At 38.8% G+C, this 26,138-nt stretch overlaps 1 protein-coding gene across 1 annotated transcript in view; it reads left to right on the top strand.

The window, feature by feature from the left end:
- The window catches only part of SRPX (sushi-repeat containing protein, X-linked), a 92,870-nt gene that overhangs the window by 44,735 nt on the left and 21,997 nt on the right, over window positions 1-26,138 (top strand). The window contains exons 5-7 of the mRNA XM_006897524.1: window positions 6,575-6,701; window positions 11,535-11,656; window positions 12,311-12,490. Of these exons, the coding sequence (XP_006897586.1) occupies window positions 6,575-6,701; window positions 11,535-11,656; window positions 12,311-12,490 (429 nt within the window). The remainder of the gene's footprint in view (window positions 1-6,574; window positions 6,702-11,534; window positions 11,657-12,310; window positions 12,491-26,138) is intronic.

The following is a 26,138-nucleotide window of genomic DNA, read 5'->3' as shown; positions in this document are numbered from 1 at the left end:
CAGTGCGATTGGCACAGGACAGAGCAGAGTTTAGGGCTGTTGTACATAGGGTCACTATGAGTCGCAAGCGACTCGATGGCACATAACAACAACAACAACAGATGTGTTTTTGTTTCCAGGTTTCAGCACACATACAAAATAACTATGGATGTGCTCTGGTGACAGCTGGACGGGAGAATGGACCTAGAGGGACCACTCACTGTCTTGTAGAATTTTTAGAAATATAAATATAAAGACGCAGTGGGAGGATAGAAAACTTATTCTAGTGGCAAAGGGTCTGATGTAGGTTATAATTCACACTGCTGTTGTCTTTAAGGGCACTCTGGTAGTGTAATACATAGGGAGTTGCACTGCCAACCCAAAAGCAGCACCTCTCTAGTTGTTCAAACCCACCAACAGCTTTACAGGACAAAGCTGGGCAGTCTCTTCCTATGCTACTAACAGTCTCTGAAGACGTGCTGGAGGGGCAACTATGAGTTATTTCCAACACTACAGCAATGAGTTTGAAGGTTTTTAAAAATTTATTATTTCTTGTAAGTATGGCCTTGTGTAACTCATTTAAGTTCTCTGAGCCTCAGTTTCCACATCTATAGAATTTATGGCTCCTTTAAATCCCTATAGTATTCAGTTTTACCTTTTCTGGAATAGTATCACTTCTGTCTTATGTCATATTTGATATGTATAAAATAATATTATAATCTTATGTATGGATTGTACCTTCCCATAAAAAAAGCTAAAATCTTTACAACTGAGACAATAAGTACCATCATGATAAGAGAGAAATAATGAAATTATAAAATATTTCCATTTACAAAAAAAATTTCCATTTACATGAATTCACAATCAATACTCATGGAAAGAGCAGTGAAGAAATAAAATTACTCATTGCAGTAGACAAATCTGCTGCAAATGACCTCTTTAAAATGCTAAAGAACAAAGATGTCACTTTAAAGACTAAAATGTGCACACATGGATTTAATCTTTAGAAGGGCCCATGCATCAATTTTATCCTCTTCAGATTGTGCTCTTCTGTTTGTATTTATACTTTTGACTAGTGATTCTAAGCTTGATCCCAGTTTGTCTCTTACGAATATTATGGTTTTGGGCTTTACTTCCAGGTCTCTGATCTACCTTGAGTTGATTTTTTGTGCATCAAAAACTTTTTCCAACAGGGTGAAAAGAAAACCTACAGACTGGGAACAAATATTTGGTATCATATCAGACAAGAGTCTTATAACAAAAGTTTATAGAATACTCCTGGACCTCCACAAGGAAAAAGACTGACAGCCAAATTACAGAATGGACAAAAGACATGGAAAAAATTTTCAGAGGAAGATTCAAATGACAAACAGACACATGAAGAAATGCTCCAAATCACTGTCAATAAGAGAAACCAAATTAAAACCACAATGAGGTAACATCTCACTCCAGTAACAGTGGCAAAATTTAACAGGGCAGCAAATAATAGATGTTGGAGAGGATGTGATGAGAAAGGAACTTTTATACATTGTTGGTGGGATTGTAAAATGGTGCAACCACTCTGAAAGGCAGTTTGGAGCTTCCTCAAAAAGCTGAACATAGAAATTCCATATGACCCGGCTATTCCACTACTTGGAATATACCCTGAGAATATGAGAACTGAGGCACAAATGGAGATTTGTACATCAATGTTCATAGTAGCATCATTATTCACCATCACAAAGAACATGGAAACAGCCCAGATGTCCAACCACAAATGAATGGATTGAGAAATTATGGTACAATCACACAATGGAATACTATGCAGCACACAGGAGCAATGATTTTGTAAATTACTCTCTAACTTGAGAGGGACTGGAAAGCATTATGCTAAGTGAACTACCTCAGTTCCACAAGGATAAATATTGTAGAAAACCATAATTGTAGAATGAGTGTAAGGATCCAAGAGGGGTGGGAGACGGTGGAAGCAGAGGGATGAGGATGAGCAGGGGGAGGGGGAGATTAATCATGGAATTGTATATGATAGGTGGAGGGTGAGGGAAATTGAAAGAATTTGTTCTTGAAAACAATGTATTAAAATTTTGTAAATACACTAGTAGATTTTTTTTTTAAAAAGTCTAAAGTGTGCCTAACACATGCCATGGTATTTTCAATTGTCTCATATTCCTGTGAAATAGGAAACTTTAGTGGCTGAGTGTTAAGGAAGGCACACGAGTCAAATCCACTAGCTGCTCCACAGGAGAAAAATTAGAGATATCCTCCTGTGTGATTATACTGGCTCTGAAATTCTGCTGCAGGGTCAGCTATGAGTCAATTCAGACTCAATGAAACATAACAAAAACAATATAGGCCTGCAATAGTTGGACAATGAGGAAGAAAGACATTAGAAGAATTGGTGCTTTTGATTTTTGGTGTTGATGAAAAATATTGACTATATGATGAATTGCTGAACGAACAAAGACATTTGCCTCGGAAGAAGTATAGCCTATTCTTGAGAAGCAAAAAAAGGACACAAATGGTGAGGTCAGATACTTTGGACATGTTATCCAGAAGAGAACTCCCTGGAGACATAATGCTTTGAAAGGTAAAAAGTCAATGAAAGAGAGGAAGACCCTTGATAGTAAGGACTGACGCAATGACCATACTAGTGGGCTTACACACACTAGAGATTGTGTAAATAGTGTAGAAACATGCAGGATTTTGGTTTTGTGTGTGTGTGTGTGTGTGTTGTGATTTTAATGAAAGTTTACAGAAAGTTTTCATTCATTGTTGTACATTTTTTAAAAAAAAAGTATCAGTTCATGGTTGCATAATTTCCTCCCTTCTGCCCAACCCCCCCAGTCCACTTACTTATGAACCTCTTATTCTGAACTGTGGTCATACAAATAATACCTAATCATATATTCCTTATTTTTGTTTTTTAATTTTTTTATTTTAGTTGTCAACAAAAGTTTACAGAAAAGTTAGATTTTCATTCGTTGTTGCATATTTTACCACCTCTCCCTCCTTTCTCCCTCCCTTCCCCCTCCCAAAGCTGAATTTTTTTTCTCACTATCTCTGTAGATGTTCATTGAAATGAAAAATAACCAAATAAAAAATTCTAATAAAAATTCAAACAAATTCTCTCCATTTCCCTCACACCCCACCCATCAAATTGTTCAATCCAATGATTAATCCCCTTTCAATGATTAATCCCCTCTTTCCGCTCTACATCCGTATTTCTCTGCTTCCAGCCTTTCCCACCCATTCTGGATCTTTATACTCCTTCTGCAATAACGGTCTTATTTTATCCTTGTGGGACTGAGTTCACTCAGAATAATGCTCTCCAGTCCCTCCCAAATTAGATAATAATTTACAAAGCTCCTTATATGCTCCGGCATGCTGCATAGTATTCCATTGTGTGATTGTACCATAATTTCTCAATCCATTCACTTGTGGTTGGACATCTGGGCTGTTTCCTTGTTCTTGTGATGGTGAATAATGCTACTATGAAATCTCAGATTGTTCCTCAGTTCTCATATTCTCAGGGTATATTCCAAGTAGTGGAATAGCCGGGTCATATGGAATTTCTATGTTCAGCTTTTTGAGGAAGCTCCAAACTGCCTTTCAGAGTGGTTGCACCATTTTACAATCCCACCAACAATGTATAAGAAGAGTTGCTTTCTCACCACATCCTCTCCAACATCTATTACTTGCTGCCCTGTTAAACTTTGCTACTTTTACTGGAGTGAGATGCTACCTCATTGTGGTTTTGATTTGGTTTCTCTTATTGACAGTGATTTGGAGCATTTCTTCATGTGTCTTTTTGTCATTTGAATATCTTCCTCTGAAAATTTTTTCCATGTCTTTTGTCCATTCTGTAATTTGGCTGTCAGTCTTTTTCCTTGTGGAGGTCCAGGAGTATTCTATAAACTTTTGTTATAAGACTCTTGTCTGATATGACGTTATCAAATATTTGTTCCCAGTCTGTAGGTTCTCTTTTCACCCTGATGGAAAAAGTTTTTGATGTGCACAGAGATTTAATCTTTAGAAGGTCATTTATAACCTCTTTAGATTGTGCATTTCTGGTTGTATTTGGCAGTGTCTTTATACCTTGGACTAGCACTTCTAAGCTTGATCTCAGTTTGTCTCATGAATGTTACGGTTTTGGGCTTTACTCCCAGGTCTCTGAACCACCTTGAGTTGATTTTTGTGTATGGTGTGAGATGTGGATCCTGTTTTAGCTTTCTGCAGGTGAAAGTCCAGTTTTGCCAGCACCATTTGTTGAAGAGGTTTTCATTTCTCATTTGATATCTTTGATTTCCTTGTTGAATATCAGTTGACCATAGATAGCTTGGTCTATTTCTGGGTTCTCAATTCTGTTGCATTGGTTTATGTGCCTGTCATTGTACCAGTACCATGCTGTTTTATTTACCACTGCTGTGTAGTAGGGTTTGAGGTCAGGGAGTGCTATGCCTCCAACCTCGCTTTTATTTTTCAGAAGTGTTTTGCTTATTCGTGGTCTCCTGTCTCTCCAAATAAATTTGATAATTTCCCTTTCAATCTCCTTGAAAAATAGATTTGGTATCTGGATTGGGATTGCATTGAACAGGTAAATTGCCTTTGATAGGGTTGTCATTTTCACCATATTGAGTCTGCCTATCCATGAAAAGGGCACATTTTTCCATTTCTTTAGATCTCTTATTGTGTCTTTCAGAAATGCTCTGTAGTTTTCTTTGTATAGTCTCTTGTATTTCTAGTTATGTTCACTTCCAAATATCTCAATTTATGGTTGGCTATTATAAATGGTATTGCTTCCTTTATTTTCATCTCTGAGTTCTCTTTGTTACTGTAGAGGAATCCTATTGATTTTTGGCTATTGATCTTATATCTTGCCACTCTACTAAATTAGCCTATTAACTCTAACAGTTTTTTTTTATATTGAGTCATTGAGGTTTTCTGTGTGCACTATCATATCATCTGTATACAGCGACAGTTTAACCATTTCTTTGCCCATCTGGATGCCTTTTATTTTCTTCTCTTGTCTTATTGCCCTGTCAAGCACTTCCAATACAATATTGAAAAGAAATGGGGACAGTAGACATCTTTGTCTGGTCCCTGTTTGCAAGGAAAATGTCTTTCTTCATTGAGAATTGTGTTGGTTGGCTCTTGGTTTTGCATATATACTTTTCACTATGTTGCGGAAATTCCCTTCTATTCCAATTTTACTGTCTGTATCAGGAAGGGTTGTTGGATTTTGTCAAATGCCTTTTCTGCATCAATTGCTTAGAGCATTATTTACTTTGTTAATACAGTGAATTATGTTGATTGTTTTTCTTATGTTGAACCATCCCTGCATACCTGTTATGAATCCCAGTTGGTCATGGTGAATTATTTTTTGGATATGTTTTTGGATTTTGTTAAGGATTTTTGCATCTATATTCATGAGAGATAATTGGTATGCAGGTTTTTTTCTTGGTAATATCTTTGCCTGGTTTTGGTATTAGAGTTATGCTTACTTCATAGAATGACTCTGGAAGTGTTCCTTCTTTTTCAATTTTTTGAAATAATTTAAGTAGAATAGGTCCTTAATGCTCTCTGCATGTTTGGTTTTAAAGAGTTCTTTTCTTTATTTGTCCCAATGCAATGTTCACTGTTTATACCATCTTTTCTTAGTTTTTTCCCCAACCCCCATGTCAGTCATGTTTTATAACAGTGGTGTTGTACAGTATTTGTCCTTTTGTGACTGAGATATTTCACTCAGCATAATGTCCTCTAGGGCCACTCATGTTGTGTAATATTTTATGAGTACCATCTTTTTCCATTGCGTGAATAGACCACAGCTTCTCCACCCATTCATTTGTTGATGGGCACTTGGGTTGGTTCTATCTCTTTGCTATTGTGGGTAACACAGCAATAATCATGGGTGTGCATAAATCTGTTTGAGTGGCAGCTCTGATATTTTTTAGGGCATATTCCCAGTACTGGAATTGCTTGGATTTTGTTTTGAATTTATATACAGGGTTGATTTGGAGCCAACTTGATAACACCTAATAGCAGCATCAACAAAAACATCCCTACAATAGACTGCAACCTCTTTGAAAAGCAGAAACACATGATCCTTTTGCTTTTGTGTCTCTTTCTTCCAAACTTAGTGACTGGATAAACATTCAAAGATTTCTTGAATTAAATAAATCTAGATACTAATGAAGGTACCCTTTTCTCATATTCTGTAATGAATTTTTAAAGCAGAAGGGTGAAACACTTGCCTTCCATGGGTAAGTTTGGAAGAGTAGGATAGAAGGAGGTGTAGCTAATAAATGATTCTGGGTTGATTAAATATTTAGCCTCATGCATATAGGTGCTCAAAATCTTTAAAATTCATAGGAGAGACCTAGGAAGGGGGAAAGGAAGAATGAATAATGTAGGGAGATGAACAAACTTCTTGAAAATGAGTACACTGAGATCTCTCATATTAAACATTAGGTGTTGTAACCCTTAGTTGACAGGAGAGACTTTTTTTTTAATATAAAATTTTTATTTTATACTGGTTTAAACATTATTTTTAGGAGATACTTCTTAATGCTAGTGATAATGTTTTGGTTTTATTTTTCAGATATAGAACCTCCTAGAATTAAGTGTCCAAGTGTGAAGGAACGCATTGCTGAACCCAATAAGCTAACGGTTCGGGTGTCTTGGGATACCCCTGAGGGAAGAGACACAGCAGATGGTATTCTGACTGAGTAAGTGAAATGTAACATCTGGAATGAAGATGCCCCTGAGTAAGGGATATAGCTAATTCAAATGTGCTTTTTAAAACTCTGGCCAGCCTTGTTAATGGCAAAATGGCAAACTCAGATAAGCAATAGACCTATAAGGAAATAATATCACTTGAAAGGCACACTCTCCTTTAAATAACTAACCATGTAGGGTCAAAAGGGAAGCACTTGCCCAAAGGTAAAAGCCCAGAAGACAGGAAGGGGTTGAATAGAATGATTAGTGGAAGTTATAATCACAGGGAAGAGGTGGCAAGAGTAAATTAACTTGGGAGTATTGTGATGCATGGTCTAAACCAAAATGTGTGTGAAAGATTGGATTAAAAAAAAACAATTTCAGTCTTAGTCTTACCCCCACCCCAATGCCAGCCTCATTCTACAACAGTGGCACCATATAGCATTTGTCCCTTTGTGACTGAGATTCCTCACTCAGCATAATGTCCTCCAGGGTCACCCATTTTGAATAATATTGCATGAGTTCCTTGTTTTTCAATGCAGCATAGTATTCCATTGTGCGAATATACCACAGCTTCTCTACCCATTCGTTTGTTGATGGGCATTTAGGTTGTTTCCAACTCCTTGCTATTGTAAACAAAGCCGCGATAAACATGGGTATACATATATCTACTTCGATGTCATTTAGGGTATATTCTCAGTAGTGGAATTGCTGGGTCAAATGGTATCTTTATTTGCAACTTTTTGAGAAAGCGCCACAATGCTTTCCACAGTGGTTGTACCATTTTACACTCCCACCAACAGTGAATAAGGGTTCCAGTCTCTCCACAACTTCGCCAGCATTTGTTGCTTGCTATGTTTACGGCATTGAAATCTATGGGGGAGAGAATAGTCTAAAAGCATTATATTTTAGGACATTATTTTTATCGTAGGAGTATGCAATGAGGGTTGCAGAGTGGATTATATTTGGGGGTAGGGGGTGGGGGAATTGTGTACCAATGAGGGAGTTTTTCTTTTGCTTTTCAAGGAGAGGAGCAAACGGGGTGGGGGAGGGGTTTGTGCGGGGAGAAGGGTGCAACAATCAATGAATGGAATTCCAAAATCTCTGTAGATGTTCATTGAAATGAAAAATAAACAACCTAAAAAAAATTTACTTTTGTAAATTCTCGTGCAAATCAGTTTTTTAAGATGGGGACTTTACCATCCATCCATCTGCATGCCTAACTCCCTCTGCCTTTACTTCTTTTAAAGTCATCTTTATGCTCTAAGTAGCATGGGTACATCAGCTCAAAATCCTCCCAGAGAATTTCCTATCTTATTAGAGCAAAAGTGTTACTTTTAGCTACCTCCACTCATCTTCTGTTCCAATCATTCTGGTCTAATCCCATTTACTTTCTCTCTTGTCTTTAAGCACATCTGGGATAAACCAACTTAGAATCTTTGTTCTTCTTGTCCCTTTTGCCTAAATACCCTTCTGTTAATTATCTGAATGGCTCCCTTTTCTCCGTCAGCAAAGAAGGACTTCCTATCTAAAATTGCAATCCACACTTTAGAAGGAAATCCTGTTGCTCATCCTCTAAAGTTCTTTTCAGCATCTAATATACTAAACTTACTAGCAGTTCCGATGGAGAAGGATGGGCAATAACTTCTGAAAACCCACTGGAGGGTCAGCTCTGAGTCAGTTTTGACTCAATGACAATGAACAACAAGATGTTACATATTTTTCTTATCTGATTATTGCCTCTCTCTACTACAGTGTATTCACTGCTATATTTTCAGTGTCTATGAACATGTATGTAACATAGATGACACTTAGAAGATGTTCATTGAAGAAAAGAAAAGACAAGAAAGAAAAGATGACACTAAAAATATTTATTGAAGCAAGTAGGGACAAGTAGGGCAGAAGGAGAAAAGCAAGTCAACTGATTAATCCAAGGTTAATCCCCAATGCATGCCCAGCGGGCTCCTACTCATGCCACCATACCCTATGAGTTCACCTCTTCTGGGGAGCCTGCTATGCCTTCCACATGGGGCCAGTGCTGCCTCCCTTATAGTTGTTGCATACAGTTTTCCCACTCTTTTGTTTCTCATTACATCTGCTGTTTTTAACGCTTTTTATTTTATCCTCAAAACTTATTACCACATCAAATACTTCTAGAAATTTGTGAAAAAGAAGATATCTTCTGCCTCCCTCTACACTCCAATGCCACTGTCCAGGACTAACTATTTTAATAGTTTCATGAGCACCTGAAATGCTTTGTGGAAAAGGGTAGTTTTCTGTGGTGAAGTTCAGCTATATTTTGTTCTAATCTAGTATCTGGAATCCATTTATTTAAAAGCTTAGCCAAGTATATTAATCTTGGCATTTTTGTGTGTAACCTATGTGTCATGATTAGAAGTGTGACATTTAAAAAGATCATCCTAGCCCCCATACCTCTTGTTTAGAGAAGTTGTCTGCTTCTGGAGGCGTGGAGCAGGATGCTGCAGGGGTTGGGCTCCAGCCCAGGAAAGAATTCATACAAGACTATCTTGTCCCTTTGCCCACTTGTAATCTCACTTAGGTGCCTTGCTTTTCTAATACTTCTCCTGTCACCTCCTTCTGTCTCACTCAAGCTACTTGTATATGCTATTGTTATGTGTCATCAAATCAGAGCTGGCTCTTAGTTGACTCTCCAGCAATCACATAGAAGATTGCCCATCTTTTTCCCAAGGAACAGCTGGTGGATCCAAACTGTTTGCCTTTTGGGTTGGCAGTGCAATTCCGCACCACTAAGCCACCAGAGCTCCCTCTGATGGAAGAGCTTCTCTCTTCTTAGAGAGAAGGTTCTAGGGCATCTCTCAGTGACAAGTGTTTCCTATGAATTTGTTTATTTTGTATGTCTGTTATCTGAATGTCATGGATGAAGGGAAATCTGAGGGACTAACAGTCACTAATACTTGAGGAAGTATTCCTCTGAGGTTTATCTATGTTTCACTTGTGCCTCCTGAGGACCTTAAAACTTGTGACATTCCGTTTTGAGTATAGCATTTTGAGTCTGTACCTACCATAGCTAACTCTCCAGAGGGTTTTCTGAGGCTATGAATCACTTGGTGGAGTTTGCCCATCTTTCTCCCTTGGAACCCCTGGTGGATTTGAACCCCCAGAGAGGTTCAGCCTTTGGGTTAGCAATGCAACTTCATACAGACTACCACTAGGCCCAAAGTAACTTGTCTCTTATGGGGGGATTTCTCACACTTTTGCAAGACCTCTCACTTAATACCTTATAAAATGATGTCTTGTCTTTGGCCTGCAAGGGTTTCCTCAGTGGTGAAAAGGATAATTTCACATATCCATTTTTTGTAACTATTCTCATCTTTCTTAAGAACTATGAAAAGAAGGGAATTTACCTGATTTTTGAAAAGCAAACCAACAAAACCTGATCATTTGATCTTGCTGTACCTAATGATGTGCCTTTCAGAGAGACAGGAAGAAAGATGCTAGAATCACACTACCCATGTGATCAAGGCCAAGCTCCTCAATCTATCAATGCCTCTGTTTCTTCACTTGTAAAATGGAGATATAATAAGGCCTACCTCAGAGTGTTTAAGACTAGATGAGGTATTATATGTTAAAAGCAAGAGCTGTGCCTGGCATATAATTTTTTTTATGTAAGTGAAAACTACTGCTATTTGGATAGCCAAGAAATCTCAGAAAACTTCCCTTTTGCTTAGGAACAGCCTTCAGCTCATCTTTCTTCCTCAGACTTGCTGGTGGATGCAATCCACTGGAAACACACAGCCTTTTGTTAACCAGGATAGCTGATATTGGTTTTTTAGACTGTCAAGTTGGAACCAACTCATAGCTGACCCTCCAGCAGGCTTTTCAGAGACAGCAAATCACACAGGAGTTGATTGCCCTTCTTTTTCCTGTGGAGCAGCTAGAATATTTGAACCTCATACTACACTTTTGAGTTGGCATCACAATTCCTTACCACTAAGCCACCAGGATTTCGAAGCTCCATCTCACATACTTTGGGCCCATGGCCAGGAGAGACTGGTCCTTGGAGAAGGACATCATGCTTGGAAGGGTGGAGGGACAGCATGGGAGAAGATGAAATGGACTGATACAGTAACTGGGGCAACGAGGGTTGGTGTGTCAGAATTAGTGAGACTGGCTCAGGACAGGGCAGGGTTTAGAGCTGCTGTACATAGAGTTGCTATGGTGACTTGATGGCACATAACAACAACAACAACAACAATAAGCCACCAGAGCTCCCTGACTATGCCATTAGAACACCCCTAATAATGGTTTGGGATATCTCAAGTGATATTCATCATAGAAAATTAGTTTGTCTTACCAAGAGTGAACAAATTAAAGTACCTCCTGCAACAAGGGTAGGATTAAAGGAGTTAGGGGCTGAGTTTCCTGCCCTTGCCCCCTCTATTCTACCTCTAATATGACCTAGGGGCTGATGGGTAGTCAACAATGAAGTGAAGTGTCCTTATTGCTTGGAGGCTCAGTTGCAAAGCTGGCATCTTCTGCTGATGGCGATACATTTATTTGCTCATTGTGTTCATCCAGAAATTATTTTACTTATATACATGATAAATTAATTCATTCCAAATTCTTTACTTATGTCCTTGCATTAAGGGGGGGGGTATAAACTTGTCTGCAGTTGGGGCCTTCTACTTTCTAGTCTTTAATTATCCATAGTAAAGCTCAAGAACTTGGATTCTTCAAGAATATTTCTTCTTGTATGCCCATATCATGTACAGAGTGTATGTTTACTAAATGCCCTTTAAAATAAAAATTATCATCTTTATTATTGGTTTTTTGTTGTTGTTGTTGTTTTTTCTCCCTTTCAGTGTCATTCTAAAAGGCCTCCCCCCAGGCTCAAATTTTCCAGAAGGCGACCACAAGATCCAGTACACAGTTTATGACAGAGCTGAGAACAAGGGTATTTGCAAATTTCGGGTTAAAGTAAGAGGTAAGAACTGCTTATTGACTTTTAGAAGAGTAAAGGAAGCAAGCTGTTGAGCAAGAGCCTTCTGTGGGTAGGGACACTTGCCAACCTCTGAGGAGACTGGGTAAGGGTCCCATCTTAATGCCTGAATTTCATTATTTACGTCTGCATGAGGTTCTGTGCTGACAGCCTAGATCCACACCACATGGCTTATTGAAGGAATACCAGAGAGCAGACACCTGGTCCCACAGGAGCCCCCAGCTGGCAGTCCTATTCAAATATTATTTAATAACATTTCCAACACTGGCTTTGCCTGTTCTGTTGCAGGTTCTTCTCTTATCAGGGTGGTTAGGAGCCCCTTTAGCTTGGGCTACCAATTAACCACGTTTTTGCTGTCCAAGAACCTTTAACCTCTAGAAAAGGAAAATGTTTGTAAGAGCATCTTTTATACCTCCTGGGTTGGGCAGCTAATTACAAGCTATCTTTATTTTGGAAGAGTGCGCAGTCTTCTCATCTGTAACACAGGGAACCAAACTGAATTCATAACAACATACTCCTCTCCAAACCCCCTCACAAGCCAAACAGCCCTTCTGGCTCACTCATTTAACAGGCCCCCACCTTTCCTGGTTACTCTAAGTGCTCTGGCCTGAGCCCAACTCTATGCCTGTGTCCCTACAGTCAAACGCTGCGGCAAACTCAATGCTCCGGAAAATGGTTATGTGAAGTGCTCCAGTGATGGTGACAATTATGGAGCTACCTGTGAGTTCTCCTGCATTGGTGGCTATGAGCTACAAGGCAGCCCTGCCCGAGTGTGTCAATCTAACCTGGCTTGGTCTGGCACAGAGCCCACCTGCACAGGTATGTGTGAAACCATGTCTCCTGCTAGCAGCAGAAGTTAGTGACCCCTGGGTTCTGGATCTCTGTGGATTACCAAGTCAGGGAGCAAGAGTTTCATTTTACATACTTTGAAAGATGTTGGATCATCTTTCTTTAATTGAATGGATGAAAGCAGTCCCTGAATTTCTGTGGCAACTCATCAGTCTATCTCTCCTACATTACCTCTGATTTATCTTTCTTTCTTTTTTAATTATTTATTTATTTATTCTTTTTTTTTATGTGTGTACCGTCAAATTGGATCTGACTGGTACAGGAGGCGATTGTTCCTCCTTCTTCAGCAGAGCATCTGGTGGATTTGAACCACACACCTCTGGGATTGCAGTGCAGTTTCCTACCACTAGGCCACCAGAGCTCGCCTGATTTCTCTTTCATATCCTTTAAGAAGAAGGTGGATGTAGGAACCCATGGCCAGTCTTCTATGACCTTGTGACTCAGCAGAGTCTCATTGTTTATGAAGCCAGTGTGCTGCCATGGATAGACAATAATGCCTTTTTTAGAGTTCTGGCTTAGAAATCCCATGACTTTGTGCACTTGGAATATCTTATTCTATAGAAAATGAAGAAAATAATGTTTTAGCTACCACACATGAGTGATTATAAGGATGAAATGGTGTCATCTATTGAACAGTGGATTGAAGCAGTACCTGCCCAAGCCCAGTTCTCAATACATACCAACTGTTTTTACTAATTCACTTATTTCATTCAAGTTGGAGCACACTCATAGCTGGCCCTCCATTGAGTTTCTCAGGCTGTAAATTATCTAGAAAGAGATTGCTCATCTTTTTTCTAGAGAGTGACTGACAGATTTGAACCACCAGAGAGATATGACCTTTGGGTTAGTAGCACTAGGATGAGGCTAGGCTGGGTAATTATAACAATGTGAAATTTAGATTAGCCAGAAATTTCTAGATGTATCTCTTATTTACATGCAACTTTTCCCATTTTCTATTACTTTGTCACCATGACTCTTTTCCTATAACCTCAGAGTTTGGTTAAAAAGTCACATACCTTCTTCTAAACACTTGAGATTCCTCAATTTCACACATTAAAAGAAAAATAACATACCTGAATCAGACTTCTCCTCTATGCACTTGATGCTTATCATTCTGGCATTAAGATCAAGGGAAACATCACAATCCTAGGCCTACATGGACTAATATGTGGTCACCATACGGCTGTTGAGAATTTGAAAGGTGGCTAGTCCTAATGAAAATGTGCAGGAAGTGTAAATTAAACACTGATTTCAAAGACATACTACAAAGAAAGACCATAAAAAACTAAAATGCTAACAATTTTATTAGATGTTAGAATGATAATATTTTAGATAGATTGGATTACTGCAAATTAACATCATCTATTTTTCTGTCACACATACTTTGGGCATGTTATTTGGAGGGGCCAGTCCTTGGAGAAGAACATCATGATTGGAAAAGTGGAGAATCAAAGTAAGAGAGAAAGACACAAAACAAGATGGATTGACCTGATGACTGTATCAATGAGATCAAATATGTCATAGGTAATGATGATGGCATAGGATAGGGCAGGTTTCAGATCCATTGTTCATAAATTGTGAGTCACAGTCAACTTGATAGCAAGGCATATAACAATAGCAACAGGAACATGTCTTTGTTCCAGGAGACAAGGCAGTAAGCAGAGGGTGGTAAGCCACACCTGACTTCTACCCCCAGGTACCTCCTTCAGCAGTGGGGAGCGAGCCTGGAACATCTCTTTATCCCTGGCAGCAGTGAGCAATGAGTGGAAAATCACACCCGCCTCTGGTGAGTGGTGATCAGGAGTTGGGAAGTCATGCCCACACCTATCTCTGGCCCCAAGCTTGTCTCCTACAACTTCATCAACAATTTGGAGAGGACCTGGAACCTGCCCTATGACCACTGACCAGCAGTGATCAAAGCCTGGGAAGCCTCAACCCCACCAACCTTCATTTCAGGTCATTGTGGCCCTCAATTTCAGCAGTGAGTAGAGTATTTGGAGGCCATATCACCAAGGACCCATGCAGCAGGATACTTCTGCACCTCGCCTCCCGAAATGTAATACCACAATGACAAGGAGTACACAGACAGCTTCAAATTCCACAAAATAACCAAAGCAAGATTTCACGCCAAAAAAGTGACCAAGACAGTCACTGAAGCTCTTGGAAGAGGAAAGAGCGATAGAACTTCCTGCCATGGAATTAAAAAGAACAATATTCAAGTATTTGAATTATTGTTGTTATGTTGTTGATTGCCTTCAAGTTGAGCACGACTCATAGCCACCCTATGAACAAAAGGCTTGAAGTCCCTCTACAATTATCAACATTTATCAAAGTTCATAGAGTTTCCGGAGGCAAGTTGTTTAGGAAGTGGATGCCACTCTTGCTTCCAAACTTACCATAAAATGTTATTGACTGAGTCACCTGTCATGCATAGTGACCATATGTACAGCAGCTCTGAACCCTTCCCTGTCCTGAGCCAGTCTCACTAATTCTGACACACCAATCCTTATCACCCCAGTTACTGTATCAATCCATCTCATCCAGGGTCTCGCTCTCCTGTGCTGTCCCTCCACCCTTCTGAGCATGATGTCCTTCTCCAAAGACTGATCTCTCCTGGCCTCATGCCAAAAGTAAGTGAGGTAGAGCTTCAAAATCCTAACCTCCAAGGATAGATTTGGTTTCATCCTCTCCGAGACAAATCTACTTGTTCTCTTGTCAGTCCATGGTATGTTCAAGATTCTTTGCTACAACACAACTTGAAGGGATCTATTCTTCTGTCATCCTTAGTCATTGTCCAACTTTCTGAAGCATAACAAGTAATTGAGAAAACCATGGCCTGGATTAGGCACACCTTTGTATCTAGACTGACCTTGTTGCTCTTCAGCACTCTGGAGAGTTCCATGTCAGCATATTTTCCCAATGCACTTCATCTTTTGATTTCCTGACTGCTGGTATTAAGAGTGCAGATTGTGGATCTGAGTAAGCTGTAATTGCTAACAACCTCAATCTCTTCTGCATCTAGTATGGTTCTGACAATTGGCCCAGTGGTGAGAATCTTTGTCTTCTTGATGCATTCCTGACGCACTCCTTTCTTGATTTTGAACCATACATTGTTTCCTTGCTCTGTTCTGAAGACTGCTTCTTGGTGCATGTATAAGCATGATGAAGAGTTCTGAGATTCCGATTTTCCTCAAGGTTAGCCACAATTTATTGTGATCCACAAAGTCAAATACCTTTGCATAGTCAATGAAACACAAATAGGCATTCTTCTGGTACTCTCTGCTTTCTGCCAAGATTTGACTTGGATGAAAGAAGAAAAAAATGGGAGAGACAGACAAAACTCCAGAGGAACGAAAAAAGCAATATAAGACAAAGCAGCCAATCATCATAAAAAAGAAGAAGAAACAACAATCCAGAATAATTTGGTTCTTCAAAAGGGTCAACAAAATCAACAAAACACTGGCCAGCTTAACAAAAGGAGAAGAAAAGAAAAGAATACAAATAATCTGAACAAGTGATGAAAGGAGCAACATAACAACAGAGCAAACTGGAATAAAAAGGATAATAGAATTTTGTGGAAAATTCTACTCAAACAAGTATGCAAACCTGGAGGAAATAAAAAATTTTTAGAAATGCAAAACTTGCTGATATTGACACAGACTAAAGTCAATATCACCTGGACAGACTCATCACAGAAGAAGACATTCAGCAGGTCATTAAAAAAACGCAAAAAACTCCCAGCAACAACAACAAAAAAATCCCCATCCTGAACCAGATAACTTTCACCAAGTCTATGTAAAGTATTTCAGAAAATTGTAAAAATTGGAATCCTCCCAAATTCATTCTATAAAGCAAACATAACCCTAATACCAAAGTCAGGTAAAGACACCACCAAAATAGGAAACTGTAGGCCAATAAATATCTCTGATGAATATAGATGCAAAAATCCTTAGCAAAATCCTAGCCAATAGAATCCAACAACAAATCAAAGGACCAACTAGAATTCATAACAGGTATACAAGGATAGTTCAACAAAACAAAGACAATAGATGTAATCCATCATATCAACAAAATATAATAACCGTATGATGATCTCAATTGATACAGAAAAGGTTTTTGATGAAATCCAACATTGTTTTCTGATAAGCACACTCAACAAAATAGGAACAGAGGAAAATTTCCTCAATATAATTAAGGCCATATACTCTAAGCCAACAACATCCTTAATGGAGAAACACTATCCTTAATGGAGAAAAAGGTAAAAATATTCTCCCCTGAAATAGGAAGCAGGATACCCACTATTATCACTTCTATTCACTATTGCATTAGAAGTTCCAGTGAGATCAATAAGACAAGAGAAGGTAATCAAGACACCATGGTAATGCTACAGTGACAAACATATAGATCAATGGGATAGAATTAAGAACCTAAAAATCAAACCATCTGCCTATGATTGACTGATCTTGACAAGGATACTAAATCAATTATTAGGACAAGACAGCCCCTTTAACTGCTGGCAAAACTTGACAACAATCTTCAGAAAACTGAAGCAAGACCCACATTTTACACCATAAACAAAAACTGACTTGTGGATTAGGGACTCAGGAATAAAATCAAAGACTGTAAGTTCATCAGGGAAAAACTAGGAACAACTCTAGAAGCACTGATCTACAGGATGAATAGATTTCTAGGAATAATGAAAACTTACAAGCATGAAAAGATAAAATAGATGAATGGGACCTTTAGATTTTAATTTTTAAAAAATTTTATTATTTTTTGATGTGTACCATCAAATTAGATCTGACTGGTACACGAGGAGATTGTCCCTCCTTCTCCAGCAGAGCGTCTGGTGAATTCAAACCATGCACCTCTGGGATCACAGTGCAGCTTCTTGTCACTAGGCCACCAGAGTTCACTGAATTGGACCTTTTGAAAATAAAATCTTTATGCATATCCAAAACTTTCTCCAACAAGGTTAAAAGGAATCCCATAGACTGGAAAGAAGTAATTTGACAGTGACATATCTGATAAGGGACTCATAGTTAAAATTTATAGCACACTCCAAAATTTCAACAAGAAAAAGGCAAGCAACCCAATCAATCACAAAATGGACAGAAGATATGAATGGATACTTCATCAAAGGAGAAAGGCAGATAGATGACCAACAAACACATGAAGAGGTGTTCAAAATCCCTAGTTATTAGAGAATTGCAAATTAAAACAATGAGCAACAATGGCAAAGGATAGCAAACAACAAAAGCTGATGAGGATGTGAGGTTGTGGAGAGATTGAAACTCTCATACACTGCCAGTGGGAATGTAAAATTGTACAATCACTATAAAAGGCAGTATTGTACTTCCTCAGAAAGTTTGAAATAGATATACCATTTGACCTAGCTATGGTGGCCTAGTGATAAGAAGCTGCACTGAAATTCTAAAGGCTCATAGTTCAAATCCACCAGCTGCTCCATGGAAGAATGTTGGGCAATCTCTCATGCAATTTATTGCCCCTGAAAACAGGTTAGAGGGTCAGGTATGGGTTGGTTCTGTAAAAATTGCACATAATAATAATAATAACCCACCACAGCACATAATAATAATAATAATAACCCACCACCACCTACTATAAGAAATAACCTTAAAGAAACCAGAGCTGTGGCCAACTGATATATTTACATCCATGTTTATTTATTGCAGCATTATTCACAATAGTGAAGAGATAGAAGCAGCCCAAGTGCCCATCAACAAATGAATGGATTGAAAAACTGTGGTACATTCACATAACAGAATATTAGCAATTACTGAAAAACAATGAACTTTTAAAACATTACACAATGGAATGAGTTTGGAAGACATTATGCTGAGTGAAATAGCTCAGTCACAAAATGACAAATACTGTATAAAACCTCTTATAAAAATTTGTATTCAAATTTTGCAAATAAACTAGTAGAAAATAAAAAAAATAAAAAGCAAATCCACTGGTGGGGGGAAATAGGGTTGACATTGGGGCAGGGAGAACAGGAAAAGAGTAGATAGATAATGAACACTTAACTGGAATAGGTGAAAGTAATATCTGAAAGGAATGGATGATTAGGCATTACATGTATAATAACAATCTAGAGTAAGACATACATTACAAAGTGGATTTGGGGAGAGGGAGGGAAAGGAGAAGAAGGAAAATGTGCGTCAATAAATGAATGAAAACCCAATCTTTCGTTCGCTAAAATGACAAGTTAAAATTACTAAAAAAAAAAATACCCACCATGCCAAAACAATGACAACATTTAACTGCACTTACATTATGTAACATAGTGCGCCTTTCAAAGGGAAGCTTGTGAAGACAAAGTATTATAATTAAACCTGCAAAGAGCTGGAGCCAGAAAATCAAAATGGAAAAAATCTTTTGACATTTCTTAAGTTGAAGGAACTGAAGAACAAATTAAAACTTCGAGTTGTAATTCATGTACAAAATCTTGAATGATCCAGGAAACATCAAAAGATTAAAGGAATACATGAAGTCACTGTACTAAAAAGAATTTGCTGGCACAGAATCATTTCAGGAAGTAGTAGTTGATAAAGAACCAATGGTAATAAAGGAAGAAATTAATTCTGCTCTGAAGGAATTGGCAAAACACAAAGCCCTTGGAATTGATGGGATACCAGATGATATAATTCAGAAAACAGGTGCAGCCCTGAATATACTCACCAGGTTTTGTCAAGAAATCCAGAAAAGAGCTATGGCTAAAAGAGCAATTGACTGAAAGAGATTAATATTTATTCCCATTCCATGAAAAGATGGTCTAACAGAATATGGAAATTATTGAACAATATCACTGACTTGAGATGCAAGCAAAATCTTCCTGAAGATCATCCACAATTGACTAGAACAGTACATCAACAGAGAACTGCCAGAAACATAAGCTGGTTTTAGAAGAGGTCATGGCACTAGGGACATTTTTGCTAATGTCAGATGGATCTTGGCTGAAAACAGTATCAAAAAGATGTTTGTGTTTTGTCGGTTGTGCAAATATATTTGACTGTGTGGATCACAATAAATTATGGCTAACATTGAAAAGAATAGGAATCCCTGAACATATGATTTGTGCTTTTGTGAAACCTATACCTAGACCAAAAAGATGTCTGACTGAACATAGAAAGGAAACACTCTGTGGTTCAAAATGAAGAAAGGCATGCATCAAGGCTGTATTCTTTCTTCATACCTTGTCAATATTTATGTTGAGCAAATAATTTGAGAAGCTAAAGAATGTATGAATGATGAAGACTCAACAACAATCTGTGTTATGCAGATGACACATCCTTGCTTGCTGAAAGCAAAGAGAATTTCAGGCACTTTCTGCAGAGCATCAAGGGTTGCAGCCTTCAATATGGATTGCATCTCAACAAAGAAAACAAAAATCCTCACCACTTGGCCATTATGATAGATGGAGAAAGATTGAAGTTTTTAACAATTTCATCTTGCTCAGCTCCACAATCAATACTTTTGGCACCAACAGTCAGGAAATCAGAAGACAAGTGACTTTGAGAAAGTCTACTGTTAGGGGTCTCTCCAGAGTACTAAAGAGCAACAATGTCAGTCTAGAGACTAAGGTGTACCTGATCCAGGCCATGGTCTTCTCATTAGTTTGCTTTACATCTGAGAGGTGGACAATGACTAAAGATGACAGAAAAAGAATCAATGTCCTGGAGCTGTGATTCTGGAGAAGAGTATTAAACATATTATTGACTGCCAAGAGAATAAACAAGTCTATCCTGGAGAGGGTGAAACCAAACTGCTCCTTGGAGGCAAGGATTTTGAAACTCTGGCTTATATACTTTGGTCATGTTTCCAGGAGGGACCAGTCCTTGGAGAAGGACGTCATGCTTGGAAGGGTGGTGTGTCAGTGTAGGAAAGACCCTGAATGAGATGGACTGACCCAGTGACTCTGGCAAAGGGTCAGGTGTGTCAGAGACAGTGAGTTTGGCTCAGAATAGGGCAGGGTTCAGAACCATTGTTTGTAGGGTAGCTATGAATCACAGTTGACTCGATGGCACATAACAACAACATAATATGACTACTAACACTTTAAAATTACATGGCAGTTCATATCACATTCCAAGTTGTCATAGATTCTGAGCGCCCCGTAAAGCAGGCAGGAACTCTGTTATCATTCACTGTGGTATCCAACTGCTTGGCACAGAGCTTGACTGTTGACTTAGTGTGTAAATGAATAAATAATTGTCAACAAAAGTGGGAAGCTTGAATTATGAACACTCAAGACTATAAAGCACACACATGATTCTCTAGCTGTTCTCATACTACTTTTTCTCCAGTAAAAGTCCTGTTGGCTTACCTCTTTATGAAATATCCTTTGTTGTCCTCAACTAGCCAGTCATCTGGATTTAGTTGCCACATATTTGCTTAAATGACACACCTTGTGAAAACTGACTTCTCCCATGTTCTCTGTAGCAGAATTCTTGGCTCTGTGTCTCCCTGTTTCAGAACTCTGTGTCTTCCACATATCATTACTCTGCTTTCTTTGCACCAAGAAAGCTGAATTTAGTCTGAGTCTTTTGGCCATAAGTTAGCCTTTCCATTGCCGGTTCTTCCGTGCCTTTGCCTCCCATACCTCTTGCCCCAGTTGTTAGACAGAAAAAGATTTGAGGGCAAGAGAGAAAGAGAAAGAAAGAAACTGGTCCCAAGAAACAAACAGGCCTTTATTGTGTGGTTTGAGAGGGTTGCTAAGTGACCTGACTGCATGCGGAGAGAGTCAAAATGGTGCACAGGCAACCAAGGATGGCCTCTTTTTATAAGGGTTTTAGGGAGAGGTAGGGAAGAGAGAGACTTGTCAGGATTCATTGTCCAGTCCAGTTTTTATATCTGGTTGCTTTAGATGTTATGTTTCTCAAGGAGTGATCCAGCCTGGGAGCAACTATCACATTATTCCTCCATTCCAGGCCTGAACTGGGGCAACTCTGGGGATCTGGTCTTGGTTTCCTGTAAGGTCTGAAGGAGGAGCATCATTTTTATGTGGTCTTGGGCAGTTGTTTGTGAGACGGCGGCGAGTCAGTTCATTAAAAAGTTCTGAAAAAGATTTATAAAACAGGGAGCAAGAGTTATAAACAGAATGTCTAGAAATGGAGTTAAGAATGGGGAGTAGTCAAGGGGAAATTCCTGGTTGCCGCTAGGTTACTGCAATGAGCTGAGCAGCAATGTTGTCTAGTGACTCTTGGAGAGTTTTTGCAAGATGCTGGAATTTCTCTGTGGAGTTGCCTAGTCCTGTATAGTGCTGGTGGACACTCCTGCTATTATTCCCAGGCCAGACATTAGGGGGAAGAGTCCTATGACTACCCATTTGTGTCTAAGGGTTTGGGTTAGGGAAGTAGGTATTAATCCAGAGTTGGTTATGAATGAAACAGGGAAAAGTAGATAGGCTAGTGTGCGTGCTCCCGTCCAACTGGTTGGCAGGCAGGAGTAGACGCTGTTTCTACAGGCAAAGATGCTTTCAGACATCCCCAAAAGTTGACATGTGGAAAGGAGAAGTTGAACTTGGTCTGTGTTGACTTCCCGTTCGCATGACTTGAAAGATGTAGCTAAATACTTTTTAGTTGGGTTATCTAGAAAGAGTAGGACAGATGAGGCAGTTTGTAACAGAACTCAGTGCTGATTTTGACATTGTGGGGAGTTTATTTTAAGTAATGGAAAAGAGAAATCTGGACTTCCTGAGAAGAATGAGTTTGGGTTAAGTTTGTTGATGTCAATTTGGGTAAAAAGTTTGGCATATGGGATAGGTTGGGGTCATGGAAGTTTCTCAATGGTTCTGTCCTCTGGTAGTTCTGGAATATGAATTGGTTAGACAGGGAGGTGGAATTTGGATAATGACTTTACACGAGGATTATGACTCTTGGGGAATTTCTCCAGGAAAATATTGCCTAGATAGGCATAGGCTAGGGATGATTTGTGTGAACCCTTGGGCAATAGACCTGATGATGAGCACCTGGGAGTGGGAGGTAATTTGGGGAAAGGATTTGAGGGCTTTTGAAACTATGTAATACTCTGAAGGCCATATTGAGAGGACCTCTAATAAAAATAGGAATAGGTCTTGTTTTGTATGCAGAGTGAAATTGAACAGCCTCAGTTGAGGTTAAGTTTTGAATTGGGGCGGGATGATAATCTAATCTGTAGTGGATGTTCAGGTGCACACCCAGCAGGAGCACTACTGTGGGTTTACTTGGAAAAGCAGTGAGGCCAAGCTATTAATGACAGAGAGGATAGGCTCAGAGAGGATTTTAGTGATCACTATGGAAACGATGATGAGTATTTAGAGCAGACACAGACAGCATGTATATAGAAAGAATACAAGCATTCCATTTCTTATCAGTATAGGCTTCTTGCCATACACCAAACAATTATCTCAAGTACCTTAATCTAACAATTATCTCTAAGAATAGAAGGGAATATGTTTTTGGATAGCCAAGAACCAGGGCTTTTATTATCGATTTACTCAGAAGATCTTAACAAAAAAGACTATTTACTGCACACTCTCATGGACAGTAGATTCTCATAAATTAAGACTTTATGGTCACTCCCCTGGGTCTAGTGAGGTCTACACATGGTTTTCTTGGCCTCTCCTGCATGCTTGTCCAAGAAGCTGTTTTTAGCTAAATTCCTGCTGAATGTTCTCAGCACTACTCTAGACTCACAAGCTGACAGTCATCCAAGACACAATGGGTTTCAGAAACCATCCCAATTCTTCCCCCTTTTTTATATTTTTAAAATAGGAAGCGAGAGCTATAACATTTTGTTGGATATTCTCTCTCTCTCTCTTTTTTTTTTTTTTTGCTAATTATTACTTGGAACGTAGTACCCTATAATAAAACTAAAAAGACAAATAAGTAATGAGGGAAAAGCACTCCCAACACTATGTACTAAATTTTAACACCAGGGATGGGGATCCACTCCCTGTAATATTTCTACTATTTTCTGGGCGAGATCTTGATATAATACTCCAGGTAATTTTTCACGAAATATATCAAATACTTGTTTCCTTAATTCTTGAACATTCAAGGATACATTTCCTCATAAATCCTATAAGTGATATTTTTATCTAATCTCATGGATACTTAGAAGCATTATACTGGGCTGGGGTTACACAAAAGTTTGTTATATTCTATTCACATTTCATGCAATTGCTTTTGCATATCAGCTACCTAATCTCCAAGGCAATCCAAAGCTTGCTCTACAGCCCCCAACCAAGTTTCCAAATCATTATTCATTTTAGTTTGCACAGTCCATAATATATATGATTGATTATGCCAAGTTTCTACAAAATCATGTGTTTGAATAGCTGTATGCAATGCTATACGAGTTGTAGCTGCTGTAGCTGTTATTAGTATTAGCCCTACAATTATAGCAATAATCCATCCTATAAATCTTTGAGGTCTACCGAACCAATTCTTAAAAATATGTTACTAAACCTGTTACAAGTTCTTCCTACCATGCACATGTCAAATTAACAGGAAGCCACAAAGATCTACAGAGCACATAGCAATAACAACGTATCCATAGATTGATTAAATGAAACAGAACTATTCAAACAGGTATACAATAAATAATTATTACATTCCTACTTGCTGAAACTGAGGAGGACCTGAAGTGCTTGCTGCAGAAGGTCAAGGACTGCAGCCTTCAATACGGATTGAAGTTCAACATCAAGAAAACAAAGATTCTCACCACTGGGCCAATTGGTAGCATCAGTATGTATGATGAAGAGATTGAGATAGTTAATAGTTTTAGTTTACTTGGTTCCACAGTCAACACTCTTGGTAACAGCAGCCAGGAAATCAGCAGAAGAATTGCATTGGGAAAGTCAGCTGTGAGGGACCTTTCAAGAGTACTGAAAAGCAAAGACGTCAGGTTGGAGACGAAGGTGTGCCTGATACAGGCTATATTCTTTGCAATTATGTGCTATGCATCGGAGAGTTGGACAGTGAATAGGGATGATAGAAAGAGAACTGATTGATACCTTCGAGCTGTGGTGCTGGAGAAGAGTATAGAATAGTCCATGGACTGCTAGGAGAACAAACAGGTTTTTCCTGGAGAGGGTGAAGCCAGAATGCTCCTTGGAGTCAAGGATTCTGAAGCTCCATCTGACATACTTTGGGCATGTTGCTAGGAGGGACTGGTCCTTGGAGAGGGACATCACGTTTGGGAGAGTGGAGGGACGGTGCAGGAGAGGAAGACCTTCGACGAGATGGATCGATTCTGTGAGAGTGGAGTGGTGGGAATGAGTGTGTTTGAGACGGCGAGGTTGGCACAGGATAGAACATTTAGGGCTCTTGTACATAGGGTCGCTATGAGTCGCAAGCGACTCGATGGCACATAGCAACAACAACAACAACAAACACACTTCATAAAGAATAATTAAAAGAAACTGTGCTAATTGCTATGACATAAGGCAATTTGACACAAGCTTGTATAACAAAAGTCTGATTTTTTAGAAAAGTTATATTAGCTGTTGAACATATAGTGCCAGTTATATTAGCACTCCAAAAATGTCATTCCAGATAATGCAGTAGGCAATTTCCACAGGTCCCATTGTTCTGGACCAAAGTTATTATCATATTTAATTCATGGATGTGAAGGTGCTAGGCCTCCATCATACCAAGCCATTAATTTAGGATGAATATGTTGTATCATATTTTTAGTAAAATTCCAAAGTACATTGTTTCATTAATATCAGAAGAATAATTATTTGAAAATTTTTCCATAAGGACCCCAATCAACAACTGTCTAATTAAAAATGTTTACAATTTTCTCTTCACTTGAGGAACATCAAGTCCATTGTAATGTTTTATATACCTAATTAGTGTAAGATATCTGATCACATCATTCTTCTGATGTTTTTCCTTCTGTAGTAACGTTATGTTGAGATTAATGAAGATAATTTATAACTAGAGTGAAAACGGCCTTCTCTCATGTTCTCCGTGGGAGAATTCTTTCCTTTTGTCCCTCTGTGTCATAACCATGTCTGTGTCTTCCACGTATCAAGCTAACTATCATTACTTTGCTTTCTCTGCACCAAAAAAGCTGAATTTAGTCTGAGCCTTTTGGCCATAAGTTAGCCTTTCCATTGCAGGTTCTTCCATGCCTTTGCCTCCCATACCTCTTGCCCCAGTAGGTGTTATCAGTGCCTTCACCATATATATGTCTTTGGGACCCCCATCTATGCTCAGAAGGTTACTTACATCAATTATTGAGACTTTTCTGATAAAAACATTATACATTCATACCGAAGATAAGCTGGAAGTAATAGTTTTAGTGCTCCTAAATTGAACTTCAAATCCTCACTGCCATTGAGTTTGTTCCAACTAATAGTGACCCTCCATCAAGCTTCCTAGGCTGTAAATCATAACAGGAGGAAATTGCCCGTCTATCTCTTGAGAAAGTCACATTTGGCTCCTGTGGATTTGGTTTAATTTTCCTCAGCTTCAGCTTGAACTTGCATATGAGTAATTGGTGGTCAGTTCCACAATCAGCCCCTGGCCTAGTTTTCACAGCTGATATTGAGCTTCTCCAGCGGTTCCTTCCACAGATGTAATCAATCTGATTCCTATGCATA

Source organism: Elephantulus edwardii, unplaced genomic scaffold (assembly GCF_000299155.1).
Source record: "Elephantulus edwardii isolate Elephantulus edwardi_28Jun2011 unplaced genomic scaffold, EleEdw1.0 scaffold00210, whole genome shotgun sequence".
NCBI lineage: Eukaryota > Metazoa > Chordata > Mammalia > Macroscelidea > Macroscelididae > Elephantulus > Elephantulus edwardii.
This window is presented reverse-complemented; position numbering and strand designations above follow the sequence as displayed.